Source organism: Oryctolagus cuniculus, chromosome 14, assembly GCF_964237555.1.
Source record: "Oryctolagus cuniculus chromosome 14, mOryCun1.1, whole genome shotgun sequence".
In the NCBI taxonomy this organism is placed as follows: Eukaryota; Metazoa; Chordata; class Mammalia; order Lagomorpha; family Leporidae; genus Oryctolagus; species Oryctolagus cuniculus.
In genome coordinates, this window is record NC_091445.1 from 75367054 (window position 1) to 75394536 (window position 27483).

The 27483-nt window shown below is 45.1% G+C and overlaps 1 protein-coding gene across 6 annotated transcripts in view; it reads left to right on the forward strand.

Annotated features, from left to right (window-relative positions):
- SNX18 (sorting nexin 18) overlaps positions 1 to 27483 on the forward strand; it is a 303319-nt gene that overhangs the window by 65356 nt on the left and 210480 nt on the right. For all 6 annotated transcript variants that reach the window (XR_011382044.1, XR_011382047.1, XR_011382043.1 and 3 more), the window contains exon 2: positions 18723 to 18790. Coding sequence is in view for 1 of the 6 variants with exons in the window: in XM_070056707.1 (XP_069912808.1) it covers positions 18723 to 18778 (56 nt within the window). In the remaining 5 variants the exon portion in view is untranslated. The remainder of the gene's footprint in view (positions 1 to 18722; positions 18791 to 27483) is intronic.

The window sequence follows — 27483 nt, forward strand, 5'->3', positions numbered from 1 at the left end:
TGATTGGCATCAGGTAGCTTCCTTGTCCTTTTGAAGTATCCTCCCATGTGTTTTGTTCCCTCACACTTATCCTATTGCACTCCCCAGGTAGTTTTAAGCTCTGAATTGCTGGCTAATTATTCAAAGTTTCTTCATCTTTCCGTCTTTCTTTTGTTCTTTTTTTAAATAACTTTAAAAAAAAGATTTATTTATTTGAAAGGCAGAGTTACAGAGAGGCAGAGGCAGAGAAAGATCTTCCATCAGCTGGTTCACTGCCCAAATGGCCGCAATGGCCAGGGCTAGACCAGGCTGAAGCCAGGAGCCAAGAACTTCTGGGTCTCCTACATGGGGCAGGGGCCCAAGTACTTGGGCCACCCTCTGCTACTTTCCTAGGTGCATTGGCAGGGCACTGCATAGGTAGTGAAGCTGCTGGGACTTGGGATGCCATACCGCAGGCATCGGCTTTACCTGCAATGCCACAGTACCGGCCCCTCATCTTTCCTTTCTAACTAAACTGAATGCATCTTGATACCAAGAACCATGCCATTTATATTGCCTTCAACCCCTAACAGTACCTGGGACAGAACCAGTCTGAGCTTCTTGTACTCTCCCCTTTAAGGTGATGTAAAGTCTAGGAAGTAAGAATACAGAGGAAAGTACACAAGGGACGCTTTTAGGAGTAAAGTCAACAGCGCTCAGCGACTAGAAGTTCTGCTCATTGGAAAGGGAGATATGATGTGCTCAAAGATGGAAGGAATCTTAGTGTGGTCCCAACAAGACTCACGTGGTGAGAGGCTGGAGAGGGTGAGCCTGGCCTTGGGGATATTGCCCAGTGCCTTATCCTCCACTCCAAGTAGCTTTTTCCCTTGAAGAACAAGCAGGAGTTTCTAAATATAGGAATTGAACAAAAGAAATATAGTTGTCTTAGGAACAAGATATGTGTTTGCATTTGCCAGATGTATTTAATATTTGCCAGGCCTTAACGATTTTTGTTTAATTGATTGGGGGTAGGGAGGGGGTGGTGTCCTACATAACACATTTAATGAGTCTGTGCAGCCTCGGATTACATTGTCTGAAAGTTGTGAAGCTGTTTATTTCCTTGGTTGTTGAGAGAAAGAGTTACAAGTTAGGCACTTGCCTGATAGGAGTTATAAAACTAGCCAATAAAATAAGGAGCGTTTACAGAACTACTTTGCAAAGGTCAGTCTTAACAGCTCCGAGCCTCTGTCATGCCTTCTTATTAAGCTTGTATTTTATTTATGCTGTGATGGGATTGCCACATCTTGCAGAATGTCTTGAAAGGTGTGTTTGGATGATATTTTTAAAAAATTTGGAACTGACGAACCAAGAAAGATTAACCGTTAGCTTTTGAGGGGACTGTACCCTCTTGTGTCCTCATGTTTTATTGTTAGGTGCTTTCTTTTACAATTTTATATTCCATTTTCATTATTTTGAGGCTCCTAAGAACCAAGCAATTCTAGCTCTCATTTATCTTGTTCATTTGATAGCTAGGTAAAACATGGCTTTAGCTAAAGCCTGGGAATGCATTTTTTTATAGTGTGCTAAGATTTGAAACCCATTTATGGGTCATTTCCGGGGCTAATTGCAAGTATATCTAGATTTTCCCACAAATTAGAAGTGCAGAGAGAGAAGAAAAAAACCATTTTTCCCCATGAAAACCTGGTGGAAAGCACATTAAAGACCAATCTGCCTGAGGAGGACAAGTGTGGGAAGAATAAGGCACAGCTCTGAGGGCAAGGGACGCACCAGCAGAGGCGTTCCTGCCAGGATGGAAGCAGGATACATTTCTGGGGTAAATTCAAAAATCAGTTTCCCACATCACAGTGGAAAAGAGCTTAGGAATTTTGACCTTTGCCTTGAGAAAACTTTGGTCAAAAGTGAGCACTGGGGCCAGCGTTGTGTGCAGCAGGTTAAGCTACCTCTTGCAATAGTGGCACCCCCATATTGGAGTGCCATTTCGTCTCCCAGCTCCCCATTTCCAGTCCAGCTCCCTGCTAATGTGCCTGGGAAGTTATTGGGCCCCTGCCACCATGTGAGAGACCCAGATGGAGTTTCTGTTTTCTGGCTTCAGCCTGGCCCAGCCTTAACTGTTGCACCCATTTGGGGAGTGAACCAGCATTGGAGGATTTCTCTCTTGTTCGCTCTCTTTCTCTCTTTCTCTCTCACTCGCTCTGCCTTCCAAAGAAATAAATAGAATCTTTATTTTAAAAAGTGAATGCTGACTATCTTAATGGGATGGAGTTGGGACCAGGAGTACCCAGGAAAGGAAAGAACAGGTGGCCTTTTGGAGGACACGGGACTAGAAAAGCAGGCTGGGTAAGTGCAGGGGTTGGAAAAGCAGAGAAAAGGCATAAAGGCTGACTGTGATCCCCAGGAAGCGCGGTGGCAGGGAGAGGGAGCAGAGCAGAGTGTGGGAGCTGAAACTGAGGGGTCTGGCCAGGGGGTGCATCTTTGAATTTCATGGCCATGACCAGATGACTACCTTGGGGACGTGAACAAATCCTGCATAAATATAGGTGCACGCCAAGTTATATTTGGAAAGGTTAGTCTGGTTCCACTGTGTGGGAGAGGTTGGAAAAAGGAAAAGCTAGTGGTGGGGGCAAGGCCAAGTTAGGAAGCAATTATCTAGGAAAGGAATGAGTTTTTTTAAGGAATTTAGCTAGGATTGCTAGTGCTCAAGTTAGAGTTCCAGAATAACACAGTGCTAAAAGGGAAATTTTTAAAAATGTGACCCCAAAACGTGAGCACACCCAGCTTTCTCCTGGGAATGACTGAGGGTAAATGCTTGACATGCTGACTGCTCCCTGTGCTTAACTCTTCCCTGTAGACCTACCTCCACCTGTCACCATGGTTCCCGTTGCTTTACCTTATTCTGGGCATTGGAGCTTTGGGTTTACCTTCAACCAACAGTCAACAAAGGGAGATTTCCGTTTAGCCCATGTAGCAAAAGCTGGCAAGGTTTGTTGGCAGCTGATCCTTTCCAGGTGGAGTCTGCCACCCCTCCTCCCCACCCTCAAAGCACCCTCCTTATCAGAGTCCTCTGTGTGGGTGGGGTTTGTTTTATTGAATCAGATCTTGTTTGTTTATTGAATCAGGTCAGTTACTTGTTGCAATGTGGCAACACGTCTGATCGCCACCACCTATTCAGACTAGAGGATACTAAGACTTCTGTTTGAGGGGACGAACCTAATACACCTGTACCCCTCTCGTGCTGGCTGGCGCTCACCAGACTGAGCTCAGGGCAGTGACTTGCAGGCCCCTGGAGAGCTTCACTGGAGCATCAGAGTGCCCAGGAAGCCAGCACGTTCAGGCTGTCTACAAGAATTTATCTCTGCATCCTGTCCCAGTCCTGGGAATGGAGTCATCCTAGAAGTGGTAAAACTCCACTTTCCTTTAAAATCTTCTGGGCATCTTGTTAAAAAGGAGGGAAGAGAAACAGATGGAGGTTTGGTAGTGGAGGCTGATGGAAACAGGCGTCTCGATCCATTTTCCTTCATTGTATGTATCAGACGGCTTTTGTTTCTGCAATGGATTACCTGAGGCAGCTACTTTTATAAAGAGAAAAGCTTTATTTCACTCAAAGCTTAGGAGGTTCAAGTCCAAGATCGGGTGGCCCCAAGGGTTTGGCATCTGATGAGGGTGGTAGTGGTGGAGCATGGAGCACACACAGAACAGTTGCATGGTGAGCCAGGGAGCAGAGAGAGGCCAGGCCTAATTCCTGCTTTGCTAACAGCCTCCCGGGAGTTCTCTTCCAAGGCCTTCTGTGGCCTAAGGAGCACTAGGCCAACTTCCTCAACACCATCAATGTCTAAGTTTGCATCCTCTTAGTACTGCTAACTTCCAGCTCTGGGGTTTAAAATGTCTGCAAGAGTTTGCAGGTCAAATCCTCTTTCAACTACAGCTTTATATTTCTAAAAATCTCCCAGATTGTCACAGATGCCTACATTTTAAACGGAAATTATTTGTGATGGAGCCAGACATTCTTAGGAAATCACAAGATATCCTACAAGTATTGACTAAAAAATTTTTCATACATAACGTTAAATCCTTTCAGTAGATCTAACTGAAGTTGAATTTTGGGGCTTTTTAGAAATTAAAATGTTTTTAAAATTCTGTGTTTATATATTTTTTTTCTAAATGTAGGGTTTGTTTGGCATTTGGAAAAATGAGAAAAACTAGATATATAACTTACTACCACTGGCTTTAGAAGGAACAAATCAAATATGGCAGTTGGTTTTAGAGGGGAGGATTAGTGAGTTTCTTCCCTTTTCCAAATCCCAGTCATCCTTAAGGGTTCCTTTGAGGGGCTAGCATTGTGGCACAGTGGTTAATCCACTGCTTAAGATACCAGCAGCCCACACCGGAGCTCTGGTTGAGTCCCAGCTGTGTGTCCAATCCAGCTTCCTGCTAATGAGCCTGGGAAGGCAGTGGAAGTGCTTGGGCCCTGCCACTCATTTGGGAGACCACGATGGAGTTCCTGGGTTTTGTTTGGGAAGGGAACCAGCATATGGAAGATCTCTCTGTCTCTCTGTCACACTGCCTTTTAAATAAATAGATAATATACAAATCATTAAAAATATAGTTTCTTCATATATAAAGTGGGATTCAAAATAGTACCTACTTCATAGGATTTTTTTTTTCTTTTCCAGCACAAAATAAGTTATGTAGAACCATATGTCCCGGTTTCCCAGCTGGGAATGTAAGTGACGTAATTTCACTGGCTGTCTCATAATGTGCCACTCGAGCCTGCAAGCCCAGATTAGCAACATTCATAATCCTCCCTGTGTGGGTCCCCCTTCGCTGTCCAGCTGGAGGCTCCAGAAGTGCTGACCTGGGACCCAGGTCAGTCACAGATTATCTCACCTTGCTGGGTGCTCCCGGCTCTCCAAGTGACTTATGGTGGAACCATGCTGCTTCCAACACTCGATGTTGCGCTATATCCAGTGCAGCTTGGACAATCAAAGCAGAGCTCTTCACAGCCATTGTCAAGCCTGCAGTGGGTCCTTGGGCCAGGAGGGAGGCTGTTTCTGGGTTTATGGTATTTGGGAGAACTTCCCCTAACTGCTTGGGCTTACTGTGGGTCAAGAGGAATCATAAATTCATATTTTACCTCCAGTGAGCTCATGGGGACCAAGAGGGAAGGATATTGCCACAGAAAATGTATTTGGTTCCAAGATGAAAGTTTGCAATCAGGTTTTTGTGTAGCTGGAGCATGGCCACTGGGGTTCATGGCCTTGTTGTTTGAAAACGTCATAACAGGCCAGCTTTCTGTGCACTGAAGTTCTATAGAGCATGATTCTAAACATAGAAATATCAGGGTGGGTGTTTGGTGAGGTGGATAAGACGCAGCTTGGAATGCCTGAATCCTATATCTGAATGCTCAGGTTCAAGTCCAGATTCACTCCCGATTCCAACTTCCTGCTAATGTGCACCTCGGGAGGCAACAAGTGATGTAGTTGAGTCCCACATGGGAGACCCAGATTGAGTTCTTGGCTCCCAGGAATTTCAAGAGTGAACCAGCAGATGGGAGATTCTCTCTCTCTCTTTCCCTCTCCTTCTCAAATAATTTTTTTTTTAATTTAAAAACAATTAAGAACTACCACATCAAAAAACTGTCCCCATCTGGCTCAACTGGGACAGGGGAAATTAGTGTAGAGTATAAGGCATCTAGGCGGCATGTTTCTTTTCAAAGCTGGGAGGTCTGTGGTTTGTTCCAGGAGTAACCACCTGGAAACAAGGCCTCACACAGATGGGTGGTCTTGGGAGCAGAGCACACCTGGGGTTTGAAGACCTGTTCCTGGCTGTCCTGTGGAAGCACACTGCTATTGTGCTAGACTGAACTTCCTGGGCTAGCATGTCTTGGACTCTGTGCCTGAAGCCTTTGCTCATTTATTCTGGGGATAAATGTAAAAATAAAGTCAAAAGATAGCATCATGATATGTATTTCCTGACAAACTCCCTGCTTAGCAAGAGAGTTGGCAACATGGAATCCCGCAGCAAGAGGACCCAAAGGTTGTATCTCTAAATCAACCCTTGGACTTGGGCACGTTGGGTGGTTTGAGAACCAGAGGCTGGCCCCACCCTGTAGGTTTCCTGGGATCTTGGGCTAAGACTTCTCCTGGGGAGTCCCATGACTGCAGTGACTGATGTGTTGGGCCTGGTCGGTGTGGGATTGGGAGGAGTAGGTCAGAGTGAGAGCAAATTGTGTGGTGAGGTGGGGACCACAGCAGGGACACAGTCACAGATCTCGCAGCAGTGACATACCCTCTAACAGAGGACTTACTCCTTTCCTGGCAGCACAGTCCATAAGACACAGGACACACAGCAACGTGCTCCCCGCACCTGAGAGAAACCTTGCCCCCAGGATGATGGGGTTCATCCTAGGAGGAAAATTTTCTGTCGCTCTTAAGAGAAACATGGAGGAGGATGACCTTCCCGACTAGAAGCAGAATTAGGGATTGGGGTGTGCATTGTGTACTTTTCATTTTCCTTTCCCTTGGACTCTGAAAATGGCCAAATTTAGTTCCGGGTTTGAAGTTTTTCTCCTTTTTTGCAGTGCCTTTTAGCTACCCCCAAATCCATCACCAGCAACTGCTGACTCCTGCAGCCTGGTATGATGACCTTGTGGGGATATAATGGGACAGAGGTGGTCATAGGGTGTGGTTTGCCCCATGGCAGCCCTTGGGAAAGCCACGACTGGAAGAATCAGGTGCATGGGGGCCTGGCCTGCCTTGGGAACTCATACGTGAGTCATGGAGATGGCAGAGGAAGTGGCCCTTGCTGGGGAAAGAAGTGAACGCTCTGTGAGGTTAATGGCACATCATTTCAGTTCTCTCCAGCACAGGCCCTCTTCCAGGGGGGAAGCCATTACTCCCAGCTCCAGAGGGCAGAGCTGAATCCATGCAGGTCTAGATGGGTGTTCCCCTTGGGTCTTCAGCTCAACCTATGCTCCAGGAAATCTGTGACTTCACAGTGAATTATTTACATCTGAGAACCCATTGCCTTACCCTGTCATCAAGTCTTAGTTCAGGTACCCTACTCCATCCAATAGCTTTTAATAATTTTGAATCTCAAAAGTAGAAAGGAACTGTCAGATCTTATATAGAAATTAATATGTAAATGAGTGGTTAGGGAAGCATATAGATAGTATTTGAAATTGGCCAAACCAAAGACATAATTTATTACTGTGTTCTCCTGGAACAGAGAAGAGCTCTTTTCAGGATGAAACACTGTCCTCCAAAGGCAAATCCATGTTTGTAAAGTGCCAATAATTGGGGCCAGCATTGTGGCACAGCGGGTTAACCTGCTGCCTGCAGTGCCAGCATTCCATACAGGTGCCAATTGGAGCCCCAGCTGCTCCACTTCCAATCCAGCTTCCTACTAATGTACCTAGGAAATCAGCAGAAGATGGCCCAAGTGCTTGGGCCCCTGAACCTACATGGGAGACCTCGATGAAGCTCCTGGCTCCTGGCTTCGACCTGGCCTAGCCCTGGCAGTTGTGGCTATTTGGGGAGTGAACTAGCAGATGAAAGATCTCCTTCTTTCCTTCTCTCTCTCTCTCTCTTTCTCTCCCTCTCTCTCTCTTCATTTCTATTTTATCTCTGTCTATCCTTCTCTCTCTGTAACTCTGCCTTTCAAATAAATAAATCTTTAAAAAAAAATGCCAATAACTTCAAAATGCCAAAAAACCCAAAACAAAACCAAAAAACTTGTAATGTCCCATCACTATATGGGCCATGTACCTGCTGCTTTCTTTCAATTTACTTGGTGTCCATTTTACCAGCATTTATTATTATGCAGCACCATTGCTTTCTATTCATGTGGTCTATTCACATAGTAGAGGCTATAAAATTTCCTCTATATCCAGTCTACCATTTCTGTGTAAACCAGTAACATCCCCAATATGTTTCTTGGCACATGGCCATCTAGGGTACAGTTTGAATGTCCAGGCTCCCTGACAGTTAGGTCTGGCTGGTGAATGGTGAACAGATGTGATGAGTTTATCTGCCAGCTTGTGTCTGTAAAAGGAAGGAGGATACCAGCTTTACCCTTTCTGTCTCTTTAAATTATTAATTAATTAATTAATTTTTATTTGACAAGCAGAGAGACAGGGAGAGACAGAGAGAGAGAGGTTTTCCACAGTGCCTGGGGTTGGGGCTGTGCCAGGTCAAAGCTAGTGGCTCAGAACTCAATCTGGATCTCTCATGTGGTGGCAGCAACCCAAGTACTTGAGCCAAGCACGTGCTGCCTCCCAGAGTGCGTATTAGCAACAAACTTGAACTGGAGGTGGGGTCAGGACATGGACCCAGGCACCCCAGTTTTGCATGCAGGTGTCCCAAGTGGTATCTTACCTGCTACACCAACCACTCCTGCCCCACCTTGTTTTATGGAGGAAGGATAAATTTGAAAGAATGAAAATCCCCTAAGGAAGCCAAAGCACAAAATCAAGGGAAGCTGGGTTTCTGAGGCTAGTATCCAGGGTCAGACCTTCTCACTTTACAGCAAAGTAAGTGAAATATAACTTTTCATGTTGCCCCAAGGATGCAAGAAATGCCTAAAAATTCTCTCCAAGTATCCAGGCTATTTAATGCATTTTTATGTCCTAATGGTTTAGAAGCCACTCAGAAAGCAGTACAAATAAATTGAAAGAAAAAATATTCTGAAGGTGGTTATTTAGCATCGTGGTGAAGATTCCTGCAAATCATATCTGAGTGCCTGGGTTTGAGTCCCACCTCTGCTCATGACTCCAGCTTCCTACTAGCGTGCACCCTGGGAGACAGCAGGTGATGACCCAACATATTACTTTCAAAATTGTTCAGAAGACTTCCTTGGGAAATGTGCCACAGGGGAGCGGTTGTTTTCTTTGATCTTCTCTAAGTGTTTCCTTGCCTTTCACTTTACTTCCTCAGATGCCTGGACCCAGAGCACCATCTGTGAGTTCTGCCAACGCTGACCTCTGCAACTCCTGAATTACCTTCCTATTCTTTTCCTTATCTCATGAACTTCCTTCACCTCAACTAGAGGTCCAGAGAAGACAGAGACGCTGTCTACTGGAGATGAATAGGTGGATTCTTAGCACTTGTGACATCAAAGCCCATAGACAGCAAAGTGCTCTCCCTCCCTGAATGTGCATAAGAGAACTAGTTCCCAAGGGCTTCTTGGCCTGCCCTAATTCTGTGCCCACAGCCACTCTCACTGATTAAATTACTGAGATGATGATCATGAGGCTTAATGAACAAAACATAGTAAATAATGTATTGTCAGGCAATAATTCAACCTGCAACAGTCTCTGAAAAGAATTTTAATCACTGACGTCTTTGATTACAATAATCATCTTTTTTCCCCCTATGATTTACTGTATAAAAAGTCTTGACTGATCATGAAGATTTGAGTCAGGAGAAGCTATAGTAAGTTAAGAATAGGGTCTGGGTTTTAAATAGAGATATATACCATGTTCATAGATTGGAAGATTTACTATTGCTAAGATGTCAATTCTCCACAAAAATTATCTATTGATTCCACTCGTTCCTGATCAAAAATCCCAGCAGGCTCTTTTGTAGAAATTGGCAATCATATTTTAAAATTTAAATAAAAATGCAAACAACCTACAAAAGTCAAAAGTTAGAACACTTAATATTATCTGATTTCAAGACTTAGAATAAAACTGTATTAATCAAGAGAGTATGGTATTGGTAAAAGGATAAATACGTAGATCACTGAAAAGACAGGGGGCCACACACACTACCTTTTTTTTTTTTTTGACAGGCAGAGTGGACAGTGAGAGAGAGAGACAGAGAGAAAGGTCTTCCTTTGCCGTTGGTTCACCCTCCAATGGCCGGCACACCGCACTGATCAGATGGCAGGAGCCAGGTACTTATCCTGGTCTCCCATGGGGTGCAGGGCCCAAGTACTTGGGTCATCCTCCACTGCACTCCCTGGCCACAGTAGAGAGCTGGCCTGGAAGAGGGGCAACCGGGACAGAATCCGGCGCCCCGACCGGGACTAGAACCCAGTGTGCTGGCGCCGCAAGGCGGAGGATTAGCCTACTGAGCCGTGGTGCCGGCCCACACACACTACCCTTTATAAACACACTGCTGCATTCTTGTTGCTGGGGAAAGAGAATGCTCTATGTGACTTCTTATGAGAAGGAGATGGCATAAGAATAAAAAGAGAGGGAAGAGGAGGGGGAGGGAGGGAGGACGGCTTCACAGATCCCTCCGGACTTCACCTGCCTCTTATGATCTGACTATGCATCCCTACCACACCACTATATAATTCTTAACATAAAGTACAACTCCATGCTGAGTTCTGTGAGTCTTTTTAGATAATCTCTGAGAATGAGGGTGTTCTTGGCCCCTTTCCTTCCCAAGCATTTTTAAATAGAGCATTTTGTTAGTTGCATGCAAATTATACCTCAGTAACATCAATTTAAAAAAATAGTGAGTGGGATAAAGAGGTGACGTGCTGAGGTCTCATGGCAGTTCCTTTTAGTATCACTCTAGCTAAACTTTTAACACCTTGGCTCTTGGTTCTGAACTGTGGCATTCCTAATCTTGAGCTGCCCAGTCCAACCCAACCATTGTATGAACCATATTTGATGGTTTTTATTGCTTTGAATTATATACATTTAGGCAGAACTCCTTTAAAGTATCTTTTTTAAAAAATTATTTATCTAAGAGGTAGAGTCAACAAAGAGGTCTTCCATCTGCTGGTTCACTCCCCAAATGGCTGCAACGGACAGAGCCTGGCAGATCTGAAGCCAGGAGCTAAGAGTTGCTTCAGGGTCTCCATGCAGGTGCAGGGGCCCAAGCACTTGCGCCATATTCTGCTGCTTTTCCAGGCCATAGAAGAGAGCTGAATTGGAGGAGGAGTAGCCAGGACACAATGCCAGCACCATAGGTAGAAGCCGGCCCCTAGGGTATCTTTGATAAGAATTTAGAAGAAGTGAACCAGGGCTCTGCCTTGCCATTTTGGCTATTAGAAGGGAAAACCCAGAAATCTAGAGCAAGTCCAGTGTCAAATTGGCCAGATTTCCTGGGATTCTTTTTTTTTTTTTTCCAAAATTTATTTGAAAGGCAGAGTTACAGAAGAGAGACAGACAGCTTCCATCTGCTGGTTGACTCCCCTAATGGCTGCAATAGCTGAGGCTGGACCAGTTCAGAGCCAGGAGCCAGGAGCTAGGAGCTAGGAACTCCATCTTGGTCTCCACATGGGTGGTAGGGGCCCAGGCACTCCCCATTTTCGGTTTTGTCCCAGTTTACATTAGCAGAGAGCTGGATCAGAAGTAGAACAGCTGGGTCTCGAACCAGCAGTCATGTGAGATGTGCGAGTCATAGGCAGTAGCCTAACCTGCTGTGCCACAGTGATGGCTCCAGGCTAAAATGTTTTCTAAAAACAAAAATTTTCTTTGTAAGATTAATTTTGCTTTTATGAAAGGGAGACAGCAAGAGGGAGAAAGAGTACTTACACCCACTGATTCACTCCCTTAATGTTGAATTTTTTATTAAAGCCAAATTTACTTTTTGAGATATGGCCCAGTTGGGTATCCAAGAATCATAGCTGCTTAACTCATGATGATAAATGTGGCATTTTTCAACCTGGCAAATTAACCAGCTTTGGGGCATAAACCATCCTAATAAAACCCCTTGGTGAAAGTCAGTGACATAGACTGAGCTGTCGGCCAACTTTATGCCAGTGAAATATTTAAATATTTATCCCTGTCTCATATTAGTTGGCAGCACATGGTACTAAAATCCTAGCACATTTAATAACAAATCTTGTGAGGCAGCTTCAAGAATGAGTAAAAAAACGGACCCAGGGCAGATGGGAAGGAGCAGTCAGACTAGCCACTGGCATAAGGAGCTGGCGCTTTGGTCTCAGGCTGGGGGTAGACACTGGGTGTAGAGAGAAGAATCCATCCTTGGTACCGGCATCCATCTGGCAAGAGATTGTCCTCAGCTGAGAGAGAGGGAGGAGAGAGAGAGAGAGAGAGAGAGAGAGAGAGAGAGAGAGAAAGAGAGAGAGAGAGAGAACATTCTCAACAATATGCATTGCACCCAGCTCTGGGCAGGAGCTAGGAATTGAGCAAAGCCACCAGAGGCCCCAGGGCTGGAGGGAAGAGGTAAGACACAAGCAAACAGCCCTCTGAGGGCTGAGGGGCAGGAAGCAAACTAGAGAATCTGGGACCACATCAGCTGCTCATGCCAGGGTCACTATTTTTCTCTTAAGGGAATGTTAGCAACTTTGCTTTCTTCCTCTCTGCCTAGTCCCTTTCCCCAGCGAGGATCCTTGTCCGAGAAATCCATCCGAGCCGGGGTCGGGCTGGAACACCTCTTCCCAGCTCTGCCTACGGTCACCTCTTGACATGGCCCATCATGGGGCAAGTGTTACACATCCTGGCTTATTTTTGCAGAGAGCTGGCTGTTAAACATTTACTAGTGCATCACTGATCCTGTCTGTTCCTTTCCTCTGACTGACTGTCTATCTATCTGTCTATTTGTCTATCTTCTATATATCTATCATCTATCTATCCATCCATCCATCCATCCATCCTCGACCTGTGCACTCATTCTCCACATTTGGTGAGGTTTCCAGGACATGCCAGGCACTCTTGGGGCCTTTTCCTCTCTCCTCTGGGCCAGAGCACTCGCTGGACTCCAGCACTGAGACAGCACAAAGACCCTTTCTGTCTTGCTTCTTAGGATATCCCGGCAGGCAATTGTATTCCAGTCGTTGGAGCAGAAACAATACCAGGCCTATGGCGGCGAGAAGTCTGGCCTGTGCAGAGGAGCTCTGAGCACATCTTCCATCCTGTTCACATCAGATAGCCTTTGCTGCAGCGGTGAGCAGCCAGCGGCAGCCTTGGACAGTAGGCTGGGATAAGGGTCAGGGGTGTATTCAGGATCTCTCAGCAGCTGGAGTTTGCCCCAGGGTCGTCATCCCCACTGGGCCTGCAGCTCCGCCTTCTGCTGCTCTTGACCCTGCACTCTGGCTCTGCTCACTCAGTTCCTAGTGGCTGATCTTCCCACAGAAAAGTATCGACTTGCTCTTCTCTCATTTCTTACTTCCCTGCTCCAGTCTGTGTAGTAACAAGAATATTACATGGTAGAGAAACATTGCAAACTGTTTTCTAAAGAAAAAAAAAAAGCTTGGAAACTAAGAAATTGGATACAAATTTTGGGTGTGAGGCATGTCTGTAGTTTTCCACAATCCCCTGTTCTCTTTCCTGCACTGCTTGCTCACTTTCTGAAACCATCATTTCCTTTGGATGGACAGCAATTTCACATCCCTTCCTTAAGGAGAAAAGCCCTCCACCAATCCTGGCCCTTCTGCATAGCTGTCACCCAGGCACAGCCCCAGATAATAAAGTCACAGGGAAATTTTTTTTAACTTTTATTTAATGAATATAGATTTCCAAAGTACAGCTTATGGATTACATTGGCTCCCCCCCCCACAATGACTTCCCTCCCACCCGCAACCCTCCCCTTTCCCGCTCTCTCTCTCCCCTTCCATTCATATCAAGATTCATTTTCAATTTTCTATATATACAGAAGATCAGTTTAGTATACATTAAGTAAAGATTTCAACAGTTTGCACCCCCATAGAAACACAAAGTGAAATATACTGTTAGAGTACTCGTTATAGCATTAAGTCTCAATGTACAGCACATTAAGGACAGAGATCCTACATGAGGAGTAAGTGCACAGTGACTCCTGTTGTTGACTTTACAAATTGACACTCCTGTTTATGGCATCAGTAATCTCCCTATGCGCCAGTCATGAGTTTCCAAGGCTATGGAAGCCTTTTGAGTTCACCGACTCTTAGCTTATTCAGACAAGGTCATAGTCAAAGTGGAAGTTCTCTCCTCCCTTCAGAGAAAGGTACCTCCTTCTTTGAAAACCTGTTCTTTCCACTGGGATCTCACTCTTCACTCACAGAGACCTTTCATTTAGGGTTTTTTTTTTTTTTTTTTTTTTTTTTTTTTTTGCCAGAGTGTCTTGGCTTTCCATGCCTGAAATACTCTCATGGGCTTTTCAGCCAGATCCGAATGCCTTTAGGGCTGATTCTGAGGCCAGAGTGCTGTTTAGGACATCCGCCATTCTATGAGTCTGCTGTGTATCTCGCTTCCCATGTTGGATCGCTCTCCCCTTTATTTATTCTATCGGTTAGTATTAGCAGGCACTAGACTTGTTTATGTGCTCCCTTTGACTCTTAGTCCTTTCATTGTGGTCAATTGTGAACAGAAATTGATCACTTGGACTAGTGAGATGGCATTGGTACATGCCACTTTGATGGGATTGAATTGGAATCCCGTCACAGGGAAATTTTAAATGCAGGAAGCTAAAGAACTGGAGAGGTGACAGGGGATCCACAATCACATTTGGGTACACACAGATGGTGGAATATGGAAGAAGGTGCTGGGAGAGTCCAGTGGCTCCAATACAGTGAGCAAGAGATGGATGAAGGGATTGGTGATGTTCACTGGAAAAATGGCTGTAATATGCCAGGCTTTTAGAGACTGCTAATGTTGAGATTCCAGGAGATTCTTCCTATTCTTGTTTGTCTCCAACGCTGCTGGATGAAATAAAGAATATTCCAGATAGTAAGGGAAATTGGCAGGATTGAGGGAGAAAAGCCCAGGGAAATGGTTCCAGGTGCCATTTGGGCATTTTTTACTTGGATTTTTCCATCTTCATTGAGCAACCAATTCTCACACACACAAAATGCAATATGTAGTGTGTGTGTATAATTTATCATAGATGATATAGGGTGGGAAATGTATTATCTACCTATATTTGGTGTGTGTTATTAAAACAGTGTTTGAAAACCACCTAAAAATACATTTTAAACTCAAGGGCTGCTATGTGAAATTTTAAGGAGGCTTGAGAGATCAGAACTTATGTTTTATCTAAAGTCATCTCAAATCCTAGTTATTTTTCATCAAACTCAGACAGCATGCCTCAGTTCCCAGAGGCAGATGATGTAATTTAACAAGTTTTTCAGCTGTTTGTGCTTCTTTCAGTCTTGGCAAACACTAGAGCCAAGAAATCAAAGAGGAAAGGATACAAGAAAAAGAGAGGCGGAGACATCCAGGAGTCAACTGTCTTATGGGTTTCATTAGGAATATTTTTTTTTTTTTGCCCACTGGAAAGTTAGAGAAAAGTCCTCTCTTTTTATTATTGCGTACATAGTAAGCACAGCTGAGAAAGCCAGACTACAAGCAGAGAATAGAAATTCACTTCAACACAGCAAGGAATTACTGGGTATACCCTCTCCATACTAAGTGCTAGAGTTAACACAGGTGAATGAGACTTAACTTTGTCCTCAAAAAGTTTGTGATCTTTTTAAAGATAACAAAGTGAAAAGCAGAAAGAACACTATCAAATACTGAAGACATACTTCATTATTCATTCATGCATCTAACAACAACTTTTGGGTATCCTTGATGTGCCCAGTATTATTCTGGGCACTGGGAATATTGGGATGAAAAAGACAGATACGGTCTGTCTGTGCTGTCATGAAGATTTGATTCCAGTGGAGCGGACACATTATACAAATATCAGTCTGACATATGAGCCTTTCTCAAAGTTAAGCAAAGAGTTCCGGTATGATCCAGCAATTCTATTTTTAGGTATATACTCAAAATAATTGAAAGCCGGGATTCAAACACATTCTGGTGCACTAATGTTCATAGCAGCATTATTCACAATAGCCAAAAGATAGAAACAACCCAAATATCTATTCATGCATAAATGGATAAACAAAATGTGCTATGTACATTTAATGGAATATTTGCAGTCTTGGAAGGAAGTGGGGTGAGCATTCAGTGTAGCATTTAAGACATCAGTTGGGATGCATGTATTCTCCATCAGAGTCCCTGGGTTCAATACCCTGGCTCGGTATTCCTGCCATTTCACACCCTGGGCAGCAGCAGTGATGGCTCAAGTTATTATGGTCCTGCCACCCACAGGGAGACTTGGATTGAGTTCCCGGTGTTCAGCCTCAGCCTCAGCCTCATCCTCATCCTGGAGCAGGTGTGAGCATCTGGGGAGTGAACCAGCAGACGGGTGCTTTCTGTTTCTCTGTCAACTAAAGTTTAAGAAGAAAAGGAATGAAGCTTTGAATCATGCTACAACATGGATGAACCTTGAGAGCATTATGCTAAGTAAAATAAACCAGCCACAAAAAGACAAATATTGAATGATTGCGTTTACATGACATACCTACGATAGGCAAACTCACTGAGGCAGAAATTATAACAGAGCTTACCAGGGACTGCTTAAAGAATTTCAGTCTAGGAAGATGGAAAAAGTCCTAGAACTAGATAGTGGCGATGGTTGTACAACATCACAAATATGCTAATGCCCCTGAATTGTATAATTAAAAATAGTTAAACTGGTAAATATTGTCTTTTATAAATATTTTACCACAATGAACAAACAAACAAAAATTTCCATGTTGATCACTTCATGAGGGCAAGAAGACAACTGATGTTGACTTTAGACTGAGTGATGAGAGACAGCCTTTCTGAGGAGGCGTTGTCTAAGCTGAGATCTGAATGTCAAGAATCAGAAGCAAACAAAGGACAGTCAGAGGTGAAAGTATAGGGGTTGGTGCTGTGCGTAGCTGGGAAAGTCACTGCCTGCAGTACCGGCATCCCAAATGGGCACTGGTTTGAGTCCTGGCTGCTCCACTTCCGATCCAGCTCTCTGCTATGGCCTACGAAAGCACTAGAAGATGGCCCAAGTCCTTGGGCCCCTGCACCCACATGGGAGACCACGAAGAAGCTCCTGGCTCCTGGCTTCAGATTGGCCCAGCCCTGGCCATTGCAACCAGTTGGGAAGTGAACCAGCTGATGGAAGACCTTTCTCTCTCTGCCTCTCCTTCTCTCTCTGTGTAACTCTGACTTTCAAATAAATAAACAAATCTTTTTTTTTTAAGTGAAAACATCCCCAGAAGATGGAACAATTAGAGCAAAAATCAGAAGGTAAAAACTGACTTGGGATATTTGAGGACCAGAAAGAAGGCCAAAGGGTAAAGGAAATGAGGGAGGTAAGTGGTCAAGTTGAGACTGAAGATGCAAGCCAGAGGCTTTGTGGAGTCAAAATAAGGCCTTGAAATCTATTCTACTGTAGTAGGAATCCATTGGAAGGGTTTAAGAAGTCATATGGGGGCTGGCTCGGTGGCTTAGTAGGCTAAGCCTCTGTCTATGGTGTTGGCATCCCAAATGGGCACCAGTTTGTGTACCAGCTGCCCCTCTTCCAATCCAACTCTCTGCTAATGGCCTGAGAAAGCAGTGGAAGATGGTCCAAGTGCTTGGGACCTTGCACCCACGTGGGACACCTGGTGTAGCTCCTGGCTCCTGGCTTGGGATCAGCTCAGCTCTGGCCATTGCAGCCATTTGGGGAGTGAACCAGCAGATGGAAGACCTTTCTGTATCTCTCTCTCTGTCTGTCTGTAACTCTACTTCTCAAATAAATAAATCTTAAAAAAAAAAAAAAAGAAGTAATATCATGGATTCACAAGATCACTGGGGGAGGTATGTAGCAATCAGGTTGATAAGAGATCAAATGAAAACTGGAAACTAGTTTGGTAGATATTACCATGATCGAGGTATGCAGTGATGGTGGCTGGAAACAGTGACTTTGTGGTAGGTAAGGAGGAAGAATTGACAGGACTCACTAGCGAGTTGAATAAGGGGAAAAAAGAATCCAGGATGGCTCCTCAGTGTTTCTGACTAAAGCAACTGGATTACTTATGGCCCCATTGAGTGATATGAGGTCAGGAGAGAGAGCAGGATTGAGATAGGGAGAGGAATCAAGAATTCTGTTTTGCCAGGTTAAGTGTGAAATGTCTATTGGGCAGGTAAGTAGATGTGTTGAGAAAGCAGTTGCATAGGCAAGCCTGGAGTTCAAGGAGAGGACATAACTTAGAGAGTCCTTGGCATGTGGACTTAAAGTGTTGAGCATGGATGAGATTGCCAATGGGGGGAAGTATGGATGGGCCACAGCTGGGGCCCCACACCATGCCTCTAAGTTGTTAGGCACCACATGCATTCCATTTTCAACTTACTGGTATACCTAATGGGAGGACAGTGACTAAAATAGAGGTAGGTTTAAGAAACAGAGAAGGAGAATGTATTCTGACTTGGGAAATTTCAGATGGATTCATGAAGGTAGCATTTTATCTGAGACTTAGGTCATAGGCAAAGAGATACTCATAGGGAGGAAGGCTAGAAAAAGTGTTATAGATGGAAGGATCACAGTCTCAGAGTTAGGCATTTAAATAATTTTTTAAAAATTGAAGCTTTCAGAAAATGTAGAGCTATGCTCACAGCAGGGTGCTATGTACCAAGGATGTGTGCACCATGGAGTAATCATGTTCCTGGAAGTTGATTTGCTCAAATTACTTAACTCTTTCACATAATTTTAAACAAAAAATATAATTGAAACTACTATTGATGATATATTTTCTTTAACCCAAGACATACAATAAGATTATCATTTTAACATAATAACCAACATAAAAATTATTGGGAATGTTTTATCATTAATTTTGATATGTAAAAAAAGTCTCATTGCTATTTAACAGTTATTTCTTCTGTTTCTAAATTGTGGTAAGATGCACATAACATAAAACTTACCACCAAAATCAATATTTTATATTGCCACAAATATAGGTGTCTTATGGAGTATAATGCTGCATTTGTATTGATTTTCCAGGTACTTTGGGTTTTCAATGGCTGCTCTGGCTACACACCAACACTCTACCCAGATAAACTTGGACATCTGTGAGTACTTTCTCTATTGTTAGGGAATTTCATTGAACAAGTTTGAGAATAACTAACTGAATTGTCAGTGACGTCCCTACATAGATGGTCATGGGAAATACTGGTCTATATTCCCTATATTCAAGTAAGCAAAGATAATTGCATTTCTTTATTTTCTTTAAGTTATCTGAGTAACCATGCCTCTAGGTAGGTGAAAAAAATCAAGTTCAGCCGTTGGTATTTGCTCCCTGCCCTCCAAGTTGTCACAAAGGTCCTTGGGTCTTAAGCCCTCTGGTATGGGGAGTTTACTCTAGTTAGCACTTGTGTTTTCCATTGAAGTACCAGCCCATTGTCCCATCAGTGTGTCTCAAGCGGGGCAGCTCAGCTGCCAATTCCCTAGTTTAAAAACATGGGATGCTGTGGTGAGGCTGGGAGGAGCTGATTTCCCTTGTTTGACACACAGCCTCTGAGGTGTTTTTTTTTTTTTTTTTTTAAAGATTTATTTATTTATTTGAAAGTCAGAGTTGCACAGAGAGAGGAGAGGCAGAGAGAGAGGTCTTCCATCCACTGGTTCACTCCCCAGATGGCTGCAACAGACGGAACTGCACCGATCCAAAGCCAGGAGCCAGGAGCTTCTTCCTGGTCTCCCACGTGGGTGCAGGGGCCCAAGGACTTGGGCCATCCTCCACTGCCTTCCCAGGCCATAGCAGAGAGCTGGATCAGAAGTGGAGCATGGCCGGCGCCGTGGCTCAATAGGCTAATCCTCCACCTAGCTGCGTCGGCACACTGGGTTCTAGCCCCAGTCGGGGCGCTGGATTCTGTCCCGGTTGCCCCTCTTCCAGGCCAGCTCTCTGATATGGCCCGGGAGTGCAGCAGAGGATGGCCCAAGTGCTTGGGCCCTGCACCCCATGGGAGACCAGGAGAAGCACCTGGCTCCTGCCTTCGGATCAACGCGATGCACCGGCGGCAGCGCACCGGCCGCGGCGGCCATTTGCGGGTGAACCAACGGCAAAAGGAAGACCTTTCTCTCTGTCTCTCTCTCTCATCCCATATGGGATGCGGGCACTTCAGGCCAGGGTGTTAACCCACTGCGCCACAGCGCCAGCCCTATTCTCTGAGCTCTTGCTACATCCTCACAACCCAATATAACTTTCAGCAATGATGGCAATATCCTACAATTGCCCTGTCCAATGTGGTAGCCACAAGCCATGCGTGATTATTGAGCACTGTGACTAATGTGACTAATGCCATTTTGGACTTGAATATTTAATTTTCATTTGAAAATAGGCCACTACTGTGGTAGACAGTGCAGCCGAAGTGTACACTTAGTTATTTATGACTTCCCTTCTATTTTGGCCTTCTGACATCTGGAGAAAATCTTTCTTCCTTTTCTTTTGTCTCCAAACACATCTTACTTCCTTTTGGAGACATTTTCCACAACCTATGTGATTTCCATAAAAGACTGACAAAGCTTCAAATCCATGCTGTTTGCCTCACCTTGCAAAAATGCCTAAATCAAGGAAATGCCAAGAGCTTGGCTACTTCCTTGAAATTGAGAAGAAAAAATACAGAGAAAACAAACACATTAATAATTCAATATATTGCCCTGCCACAGTATTACAACAGGGGAGGAGTCTGGATGATGCAATAGCATCCCTACATCACATCTGTCAGATTTATTGTAGCATGTGTAGTGCTCTGTGGTTTACCAACCCTCGACACTACTGAATATGCTGGAACACTGCTCTAGTTTTGCATATGAAGAAATTAGGAACAGTCAGCAAAGGCCTAAGCAAGTGGTTTGCATGACTCTGGTGAGACCTGAACCCACCTTACCCACAGCCCATGCAGAGAGGATGGAGTATTATTTACAAAGACAACTTACCTCTTGGCCAAGATTGAACACACAGATGTTTTCTCTCTTGATCATGACTTTGGTCACAAGTAGGCAAATAATCAGAGGAATTCCTTGCATAATGTTTTTACTCCAGTGTGTTATTTGATGAGCTGTGCTAAATAATTAGAAGACTTTATTAGACAGCTCTTCCTCTCCCATCAGAAGAATGTAATCTCTGAGATGGATTAGTCTTCTAGGTGGTGCTCTTGAAGTAATTAGGAGTGTGTGGGGGGAGGGGATCAGTAATCTTTGTTGCAGCCCTGGCAGAAGATAATATACAGACACAAACTAATTGGAAACATCATCAGATATTACTGTAATCTGGTTTTAGTACTTGGGAAGTTACCCTTAATCAGATATTCACATTTCCCTAACATTGGTTGATTCTTTCTATGGGAAGCTACAGAATCTTCATTTGGCCCAATTTACAACTTTTTTGGTTTATTTCTATCCCCCCTGCCACCCTAATCCAGAACTAAACAGATTGAGAATTTAAGGATTATCCCATATAAGTGCAGGTCATCCAACTTCTGCCTTTCTTTTATCTCTTCCCTATGGACTGTCAAACAAAACAAAAAACAAAATCACAATAAATGTGGAGATCCTGAACTGCTTTATTTTTCAATTCTAGAATCAGACAATACTTCTTTCCATAAAACAGAAGAAGTGTTGCTATAGTGTGAGTAGCAGAAGTTGGTTTTGTAGAAAGAGGACAGAAAAAAGTAGAAACAAAGAACAGAGTGTGTCGCTCCCCCTCTTCATGGAGGAACGACACTAAGCCCTGCCTAGGCTTCATATCCGAGTCACGGCACCATTATGTCGCTCCCCCTCTTCGTGGAGGAACGACACAGGACCCTGCGCTGTTCTTTCATCTGCTCGGCCCTCCCCGGGTTTGCTGCTGGTTCTTCCCGGGTTGGCTACTATCCCTTCCACCTCCGTGGAAGGGCAGTTCCCCCTGGCCGCATTCCCCACTTCCGCAGGGGAGCGGCACACCGCCGGCCGGCTTTTCTCGGGGGCTGCACGGGTGTTCTTCAGCTAGATGTTCCCCCATAGATGTTCCCGGTGCATGCCGTCTCTCTCCTCCTTTATAGTCCTCCTCCGCCAATCCCAACTCGGCTGAGTACGCTGCTCTCCAATCAGGAGCAAGTCCTACAGCTAATTGGTTGAACTGGAGGCAGCTGTGCGGAAGCTGTTTACTTCTCTCCCAGCGCCATATTGTGGGAGAGCAGATGCATAGAATAAGTCTTAATTCCAGTAACAGTCCAGTCCGAGCTGCTCCCCACAGATCCCCCTTTCTTTTTATTTTTGGCGTTGATACGCGCCTGTCTTCGGTGTCCCGCGGCACACACTCTGCTCTACTTGCTAGAGCTGCCACAGGCTCTTACAAGTCCTATCAATCAGGAAAACCGAATCCGGGTCCTCTCTTCGCCATTGTGAGGAGGTTTTTAGGCGCTGATGCGTGCCTGTGTTCGGTGCCCTGCAGCGCATGCTCTGCTCTGCTAGAACTGCCTGCAGGTGTTTACAAAACCTATCAGGCAAACCGAATCCAAGCCTTCTCATTGCCTTATTGTGGGGGAGACTTATTAGTGTTGGTTTGTGCCTATCTTCGGTGACCTGCAGCTCACACTCTGGTCGAGCTTTGCTGGCGCTTACCGCCTTAAATCAGGCAGACCGAATCCAAGCCTCCTAATTGTTGCATTGTGGGGAAGCTTTACTGATGTTAATTCGTGCCTGTCTTCGGTGACCTGCGGCTAGCCGCCCAGGTACTCATCGCCTCACTAATCGGGCAGACCGAATCCAAGCCTTCTAATTGGCATGTTGAGGGGAGGCCTTATTTCTCTCTATTTCTCTAGCTCCGGGCATTCCTATTTCTCCCATTTTACTTCTATCTTCCAGCATTCCTATTTCTCTCACTTTACTTCTAAAACTTCTGTTTCTCTTATCCCCGCAGCTTCCCGGCACCTCGCCCTGCCGGCAGCTTCACGGCTCCGCGCAGCTTCCCGGCGCCTCGCCCCGCCAGCGGGCTCCGCCCCGAGGCTGCTTCTCCGCGCCTCGCCGGCTCTGAGCCGCTTCAGCCCGCGCCTCATCTGCGCGGCTTCCCGGCTTTGCGCGGTCCGCGGTCTCCACGCTTAACCCTTTCGCGTCTGAACCACGGCCTACGCCAGCCCCGTTCCCTATCTACTCACGCCCCGTGCTCTCTCTGCACGCGGCGGCTTCCGCGAGTAACACAGCGTAGCTTGCGTCTCCACCACTAGGATTCAATCCAAGTTCCCCGGGCTAGCCTGGCGAATTCAACCCAGCGTACGTCTCCGCCCCACGATTTGGCTTCCCGTCCTTTGCTCCCCGGGCTAATCAGACGGATCCCAACCTGGCTTGCGTCTCAGCTTCTAGTTTCAACTTTTCGCCCCCTATTCCCGGGCTAACTTGAGAACCCCAAAGTGGCTTTCGTTTCCGCCTCGGCCTGCCCCCCGCGGCTTCAATTTCCCTAGCACTTTTCTCTACCCGGTATGTTTCCCCAAACTTTCCTCCAACGATATTCCTCCCTCATTTCTCCTGGCCTCTCCCCACAGTCCGCGTCCGAGTCTGTTTGTTCTAGCTTTCACTTTCGCTTTCGACCTTAAAGATTTCTCCCAGCTTCCCCCCGTAGTCCGTATCCGAGTCTATGCCTAGGCTTTCAATAGCTTCTTCCGGCTCCTTTTTCGTCCGGCTTTTCCCTAGGCTGTTTGCTAGTCTCTCCCTCCGATATTTTCCCTAGGCTGTTTGCTAGTTTCTCTCTCCGATATTTTCCCAGTTCTTCCCGTTTCTTCCCTCCTAGGTTTCCTATCCGAGTCACGGCACCATTATGTCGCTCCCCCTCTTCATGGAGGAACGACACTAAGCCCTGCCTAGGCTTCATATCCGAGTCACGGCACCATTATGTCGCTCCCCCTCTTCGTGGAGGAACGACACAGGACCCTGCGCTGTTCTTTCATCTGCTCGGCCCTCCCCGGGTTTGCTGCTGGTTCTTCCCGGGTTGGCTACTATCCCTTCCACCTCCGTGGAAGGGCAGTTCCCCCTGGCCGCATTCCCCACTTCCGCAGGGGAGCGGCACACCGCCGGCCGGCTTTTCTCGGGGGCTGCACGGGTGTTCTTCAGCTAGATGTTCCCCCATAGATGTTCCCGGTGCATGCCGTCTCTCTCCTCCTTTATAGTCCTCCTCCGCCAATCCCAACTCGGCTGAGTACGCTGCTCTCCAATCAGGAGCAAGTCCTACAGCTAATTGGTTGAACTGGAGGCAGCTGTGCGGAAGCTGTTTACTTCTCTCCCAGCGCCATATTGTGGGAGAGCAGATGCATAGAATAAGTCTTAATTCCAGTAACAGTCCAGTCCGAGCTGCTCCCCACAAGAGTGGAGCCATCATTTCAAAGTGACTTTTGTTGTAGAAGGGGACAGGGGGACAGAGCACTAGGAAAATAACCAGTTGGCTAACCTTAGGTTATCTGAGGTTTCTTCTAACTGTTGAAGCAGAGGGAACTTTATTATCATGACAGTGGAAACTGGCTTGTTCAGGAGATGTGGCTGTGGTCTCTCCTGATTTAGATGGTCAGAGGGCAGCTGCGGTTTGGGTGGTGATCTGGAAGCTCAGCCTAAGTGGCTCCATGTTGGCTTTCACTGTGGTCTGTTGGGGCCCAGTGCAGGAGGCTTGTCATTTTTGTTTAACATAGTGTTAGCCCCATAATCTCTTCTTACTTCCTGGGTGTAGCTGGCTCCGAGAAGTTGGTCAGTCTCAGCCTGCTGCTCCTGCACTGATGAGGTGCACTTCCCCAACGGATGTGCATTTTAATTTTTTCAAACTTAATTTTGTTTTACATACTTGAAAGGCAGAGAGATAGAGAATTCCCATCTGCTGGGTTACTCCCCAAATGTCTACCACTGCTGGGGCTGAGCCAGGCTGAAGCAAGGAGCCTGGAACTCAATCTAGGTCTCCTATGTGGGTGGCAGTGACTCATCACCACTGCATCCCAGGATGCCCGTTAGCAGGAAGCTGGATGGGAAGTGTATCTGTCGCTCCCCCTCTTCATGGAGGAACGACACTAAACCCTGCCTAGGCTTCATATCCGAGTCACGGCACCATTATGTCGCTCCCCGTCTTCGTGGAGGAACGACACAGGACCCTGTGTTGTTCTTTCGTCTGCTCGGCCCTCCCTGGGTTTGCTGCTGGTTCTTCCTGGGTTGGCTACCGTCTCTTCCACCTCCATGGAAGGGCAGTTCCCCCTGCCACTTTCCCCACTTCCGCGGGGGAGCGGCACACCGCCGGCCGGCTCTCTCGGGGGCTGCACAGGTGTTCCTCTTAGGTGTTCCCTTTAGATGTTCCTGGTGCATGTTGTCTCTCTCCTCCTTTATAGTCCTCTTCCACCAATCCCAACTCTGCTACCCACACGCCAAGTACGCTGCTCTCCTCCAATCAGGAGCAGCTCCTACAGTTTATTGGTTGAACTGGAGGCAGCTGTGTAGAAGTTGTTGCTCCCTTCTCAGCGCCATATTGTGGGAGAGCAGATGCATAGAATAAGTCTTAATCCCAGTAACTTAGTCTAGTCCGAGTTGCTCCCCACAGTATCCAGGACTCAAACCCAGGCACTTCAATATGGGATGGAGGCATCCTAAGTGGTATCTTTTTTTTATTATTATTTTTTAACCCATTTATTAATTCAAATGCCAGAGAATCACATTGTACTATGCATTTGGAGAAGTCATTAACAAAGCAATTGTCTCACTATTTAATATGAATTAGCCAATTTCACTGATCTATGTTTTCACTCCCAGTTGCAGAATCATTCTGAGTCCTGTCACCAATCACTTCCATTCTTATCTTATCAGACCAGCTTGTTCACAAAATTTAGTAATTGTAACAGGTTCTTATCTGCAAATATAGGTAGTCCACTAACAGTTATGACCTTAAGTTACAATTACAAAGTACCGGGCCGGTGCTGCGGCTCAATAGGCTAATCCTCCGCCTGTGGCACCAACACACCGGGTTCTAGTCCTGGTCGGGGCGCCAGATTCTGTCCTGGTTGCCCCTCTTCCGGGCCAGCTCTCTGCTGTGGCCAGGGAGGGCAGTGGAGGATGGCCCAAGTGCTTGGGCCCTGCACCCCATGGGAGACCAGGAGAAGCACCTGGCTCCTACCTTCGGATCAGCACAGTGCACCGGCCGCAGCATGCGGCCATTTGCAGGTGAACCAACGGCAAAGGAAGACCTCTCTCTCTGTCTCTCTCTCACTGTCCACTCTGCCCAAAACACACACACACACACACAAACAATTACAAAGTACCATTCTACAGTCAAATATTCAGGTATAGACTAAAAAGTCAAGTCATAAAAATGCAGAAAATGCAGATATTCATAAACTATCTCATATTTAAAAACCATTCTAGGTATATTTTTATGCACTGAGTTGTATTTTCCTATTGCATTTGATATGTTTTGGGCTGATAACAGATTACAAAATTGTAAGCAATTTCTTCAGACTTTATTTTACATTTTTTTCTCTAAATAAAGACAACTTTTGGCTTTGGTGCAATATATAATAATGCTGCATTCAGTATAAATCATTGAATATCTTAAAAAAGAAACATCTGGTGATTATAGAGTAAATAAGAGGGTAGTCATAACTGTTAGAGGGAAAATACTAACCATATAGCTACTTACCATAGGTAATTTTAAGAAACAAATCTATCTTTCCCTACGACTTTCCAACGAATGAAATATGCTAAAGCTCAGACTTAATGCTATATGGCAACTTACCTTTATACAAATGTGATGTGAACTTGGCAGCATTAAAGAACAACGTTTTGTCAATATATCAAGCAAACTCTGTTTAGCATTGCTTTGTATAAGTTTGCTTTGACAGCATTTCTTCACAATGATATTTCAGAAAGGTAGGAAGCTGATAAGCATAAACTATTTCCTCCTTTTCTATCTTAATTTGTATGCAAAAATCATCACAATATATCTGCAACTATAAAATTACAAATACTTTCTAGAAGTCACTGCATTTCTAGTTACGGTAGAAAAGGGACTATGTAAGATGTCTACCATGAGATAAGTCTAAATAAAAGAAAACTTGGGTAATCAATTCTTTCTGCTCTATGGGCAGTATAAATTAATCTAACAAAGACAGCTAGTGAGCAAATTCAGAAGACTATGTCATATGTCTAATGGATGGGAGATTTGTCAATGAAATGAAAGGAACATTTAAAACCATTCTGTTGGTATTTTACTTGACATCATGATTTTGGCACTTCATGGAATATTGATTTCCCCAAGACCAATATTGGTAGAAAAGTTCAATAGTTTCCACATGCCATGTACACATTGTATTTTAATATGGGCAAACACTGAAACGTAGTGAAATAAATATTCCCAGGTATTTGCAAATGCATGCTGCAGTCAAATAATCGCAGTTTATGAATCCTCAAAGATGGTATCTTGCTGTGCTCATTTCAAGAACTCTCTTCGGCTGATCTGGTTTCGGATTTAAGTCTTACAACTTCTGTAGTCACATGATCGCTGGTCCTCTGAGAGTATTCGAAGGATAGTCAAACCAGTTTCATTCATAGAGATGCGTCTCAAAAGAGGATACCGTGCCCCATAGCTTCCCTTTTCTGCTATGTTCTGTAACTGAATGACGGTCATACCAGGTCATACTAGTAACTCGATCTTGGCAGGCAAAACAGTAATCCTTAACCAAGAGATGCAGTTTGTAGGCTCCAGGACAGTTTTCATTACCCAGGATGAACTGAAACGTTTCATTGTACTTCGGTGACCATGTGTTGCTGT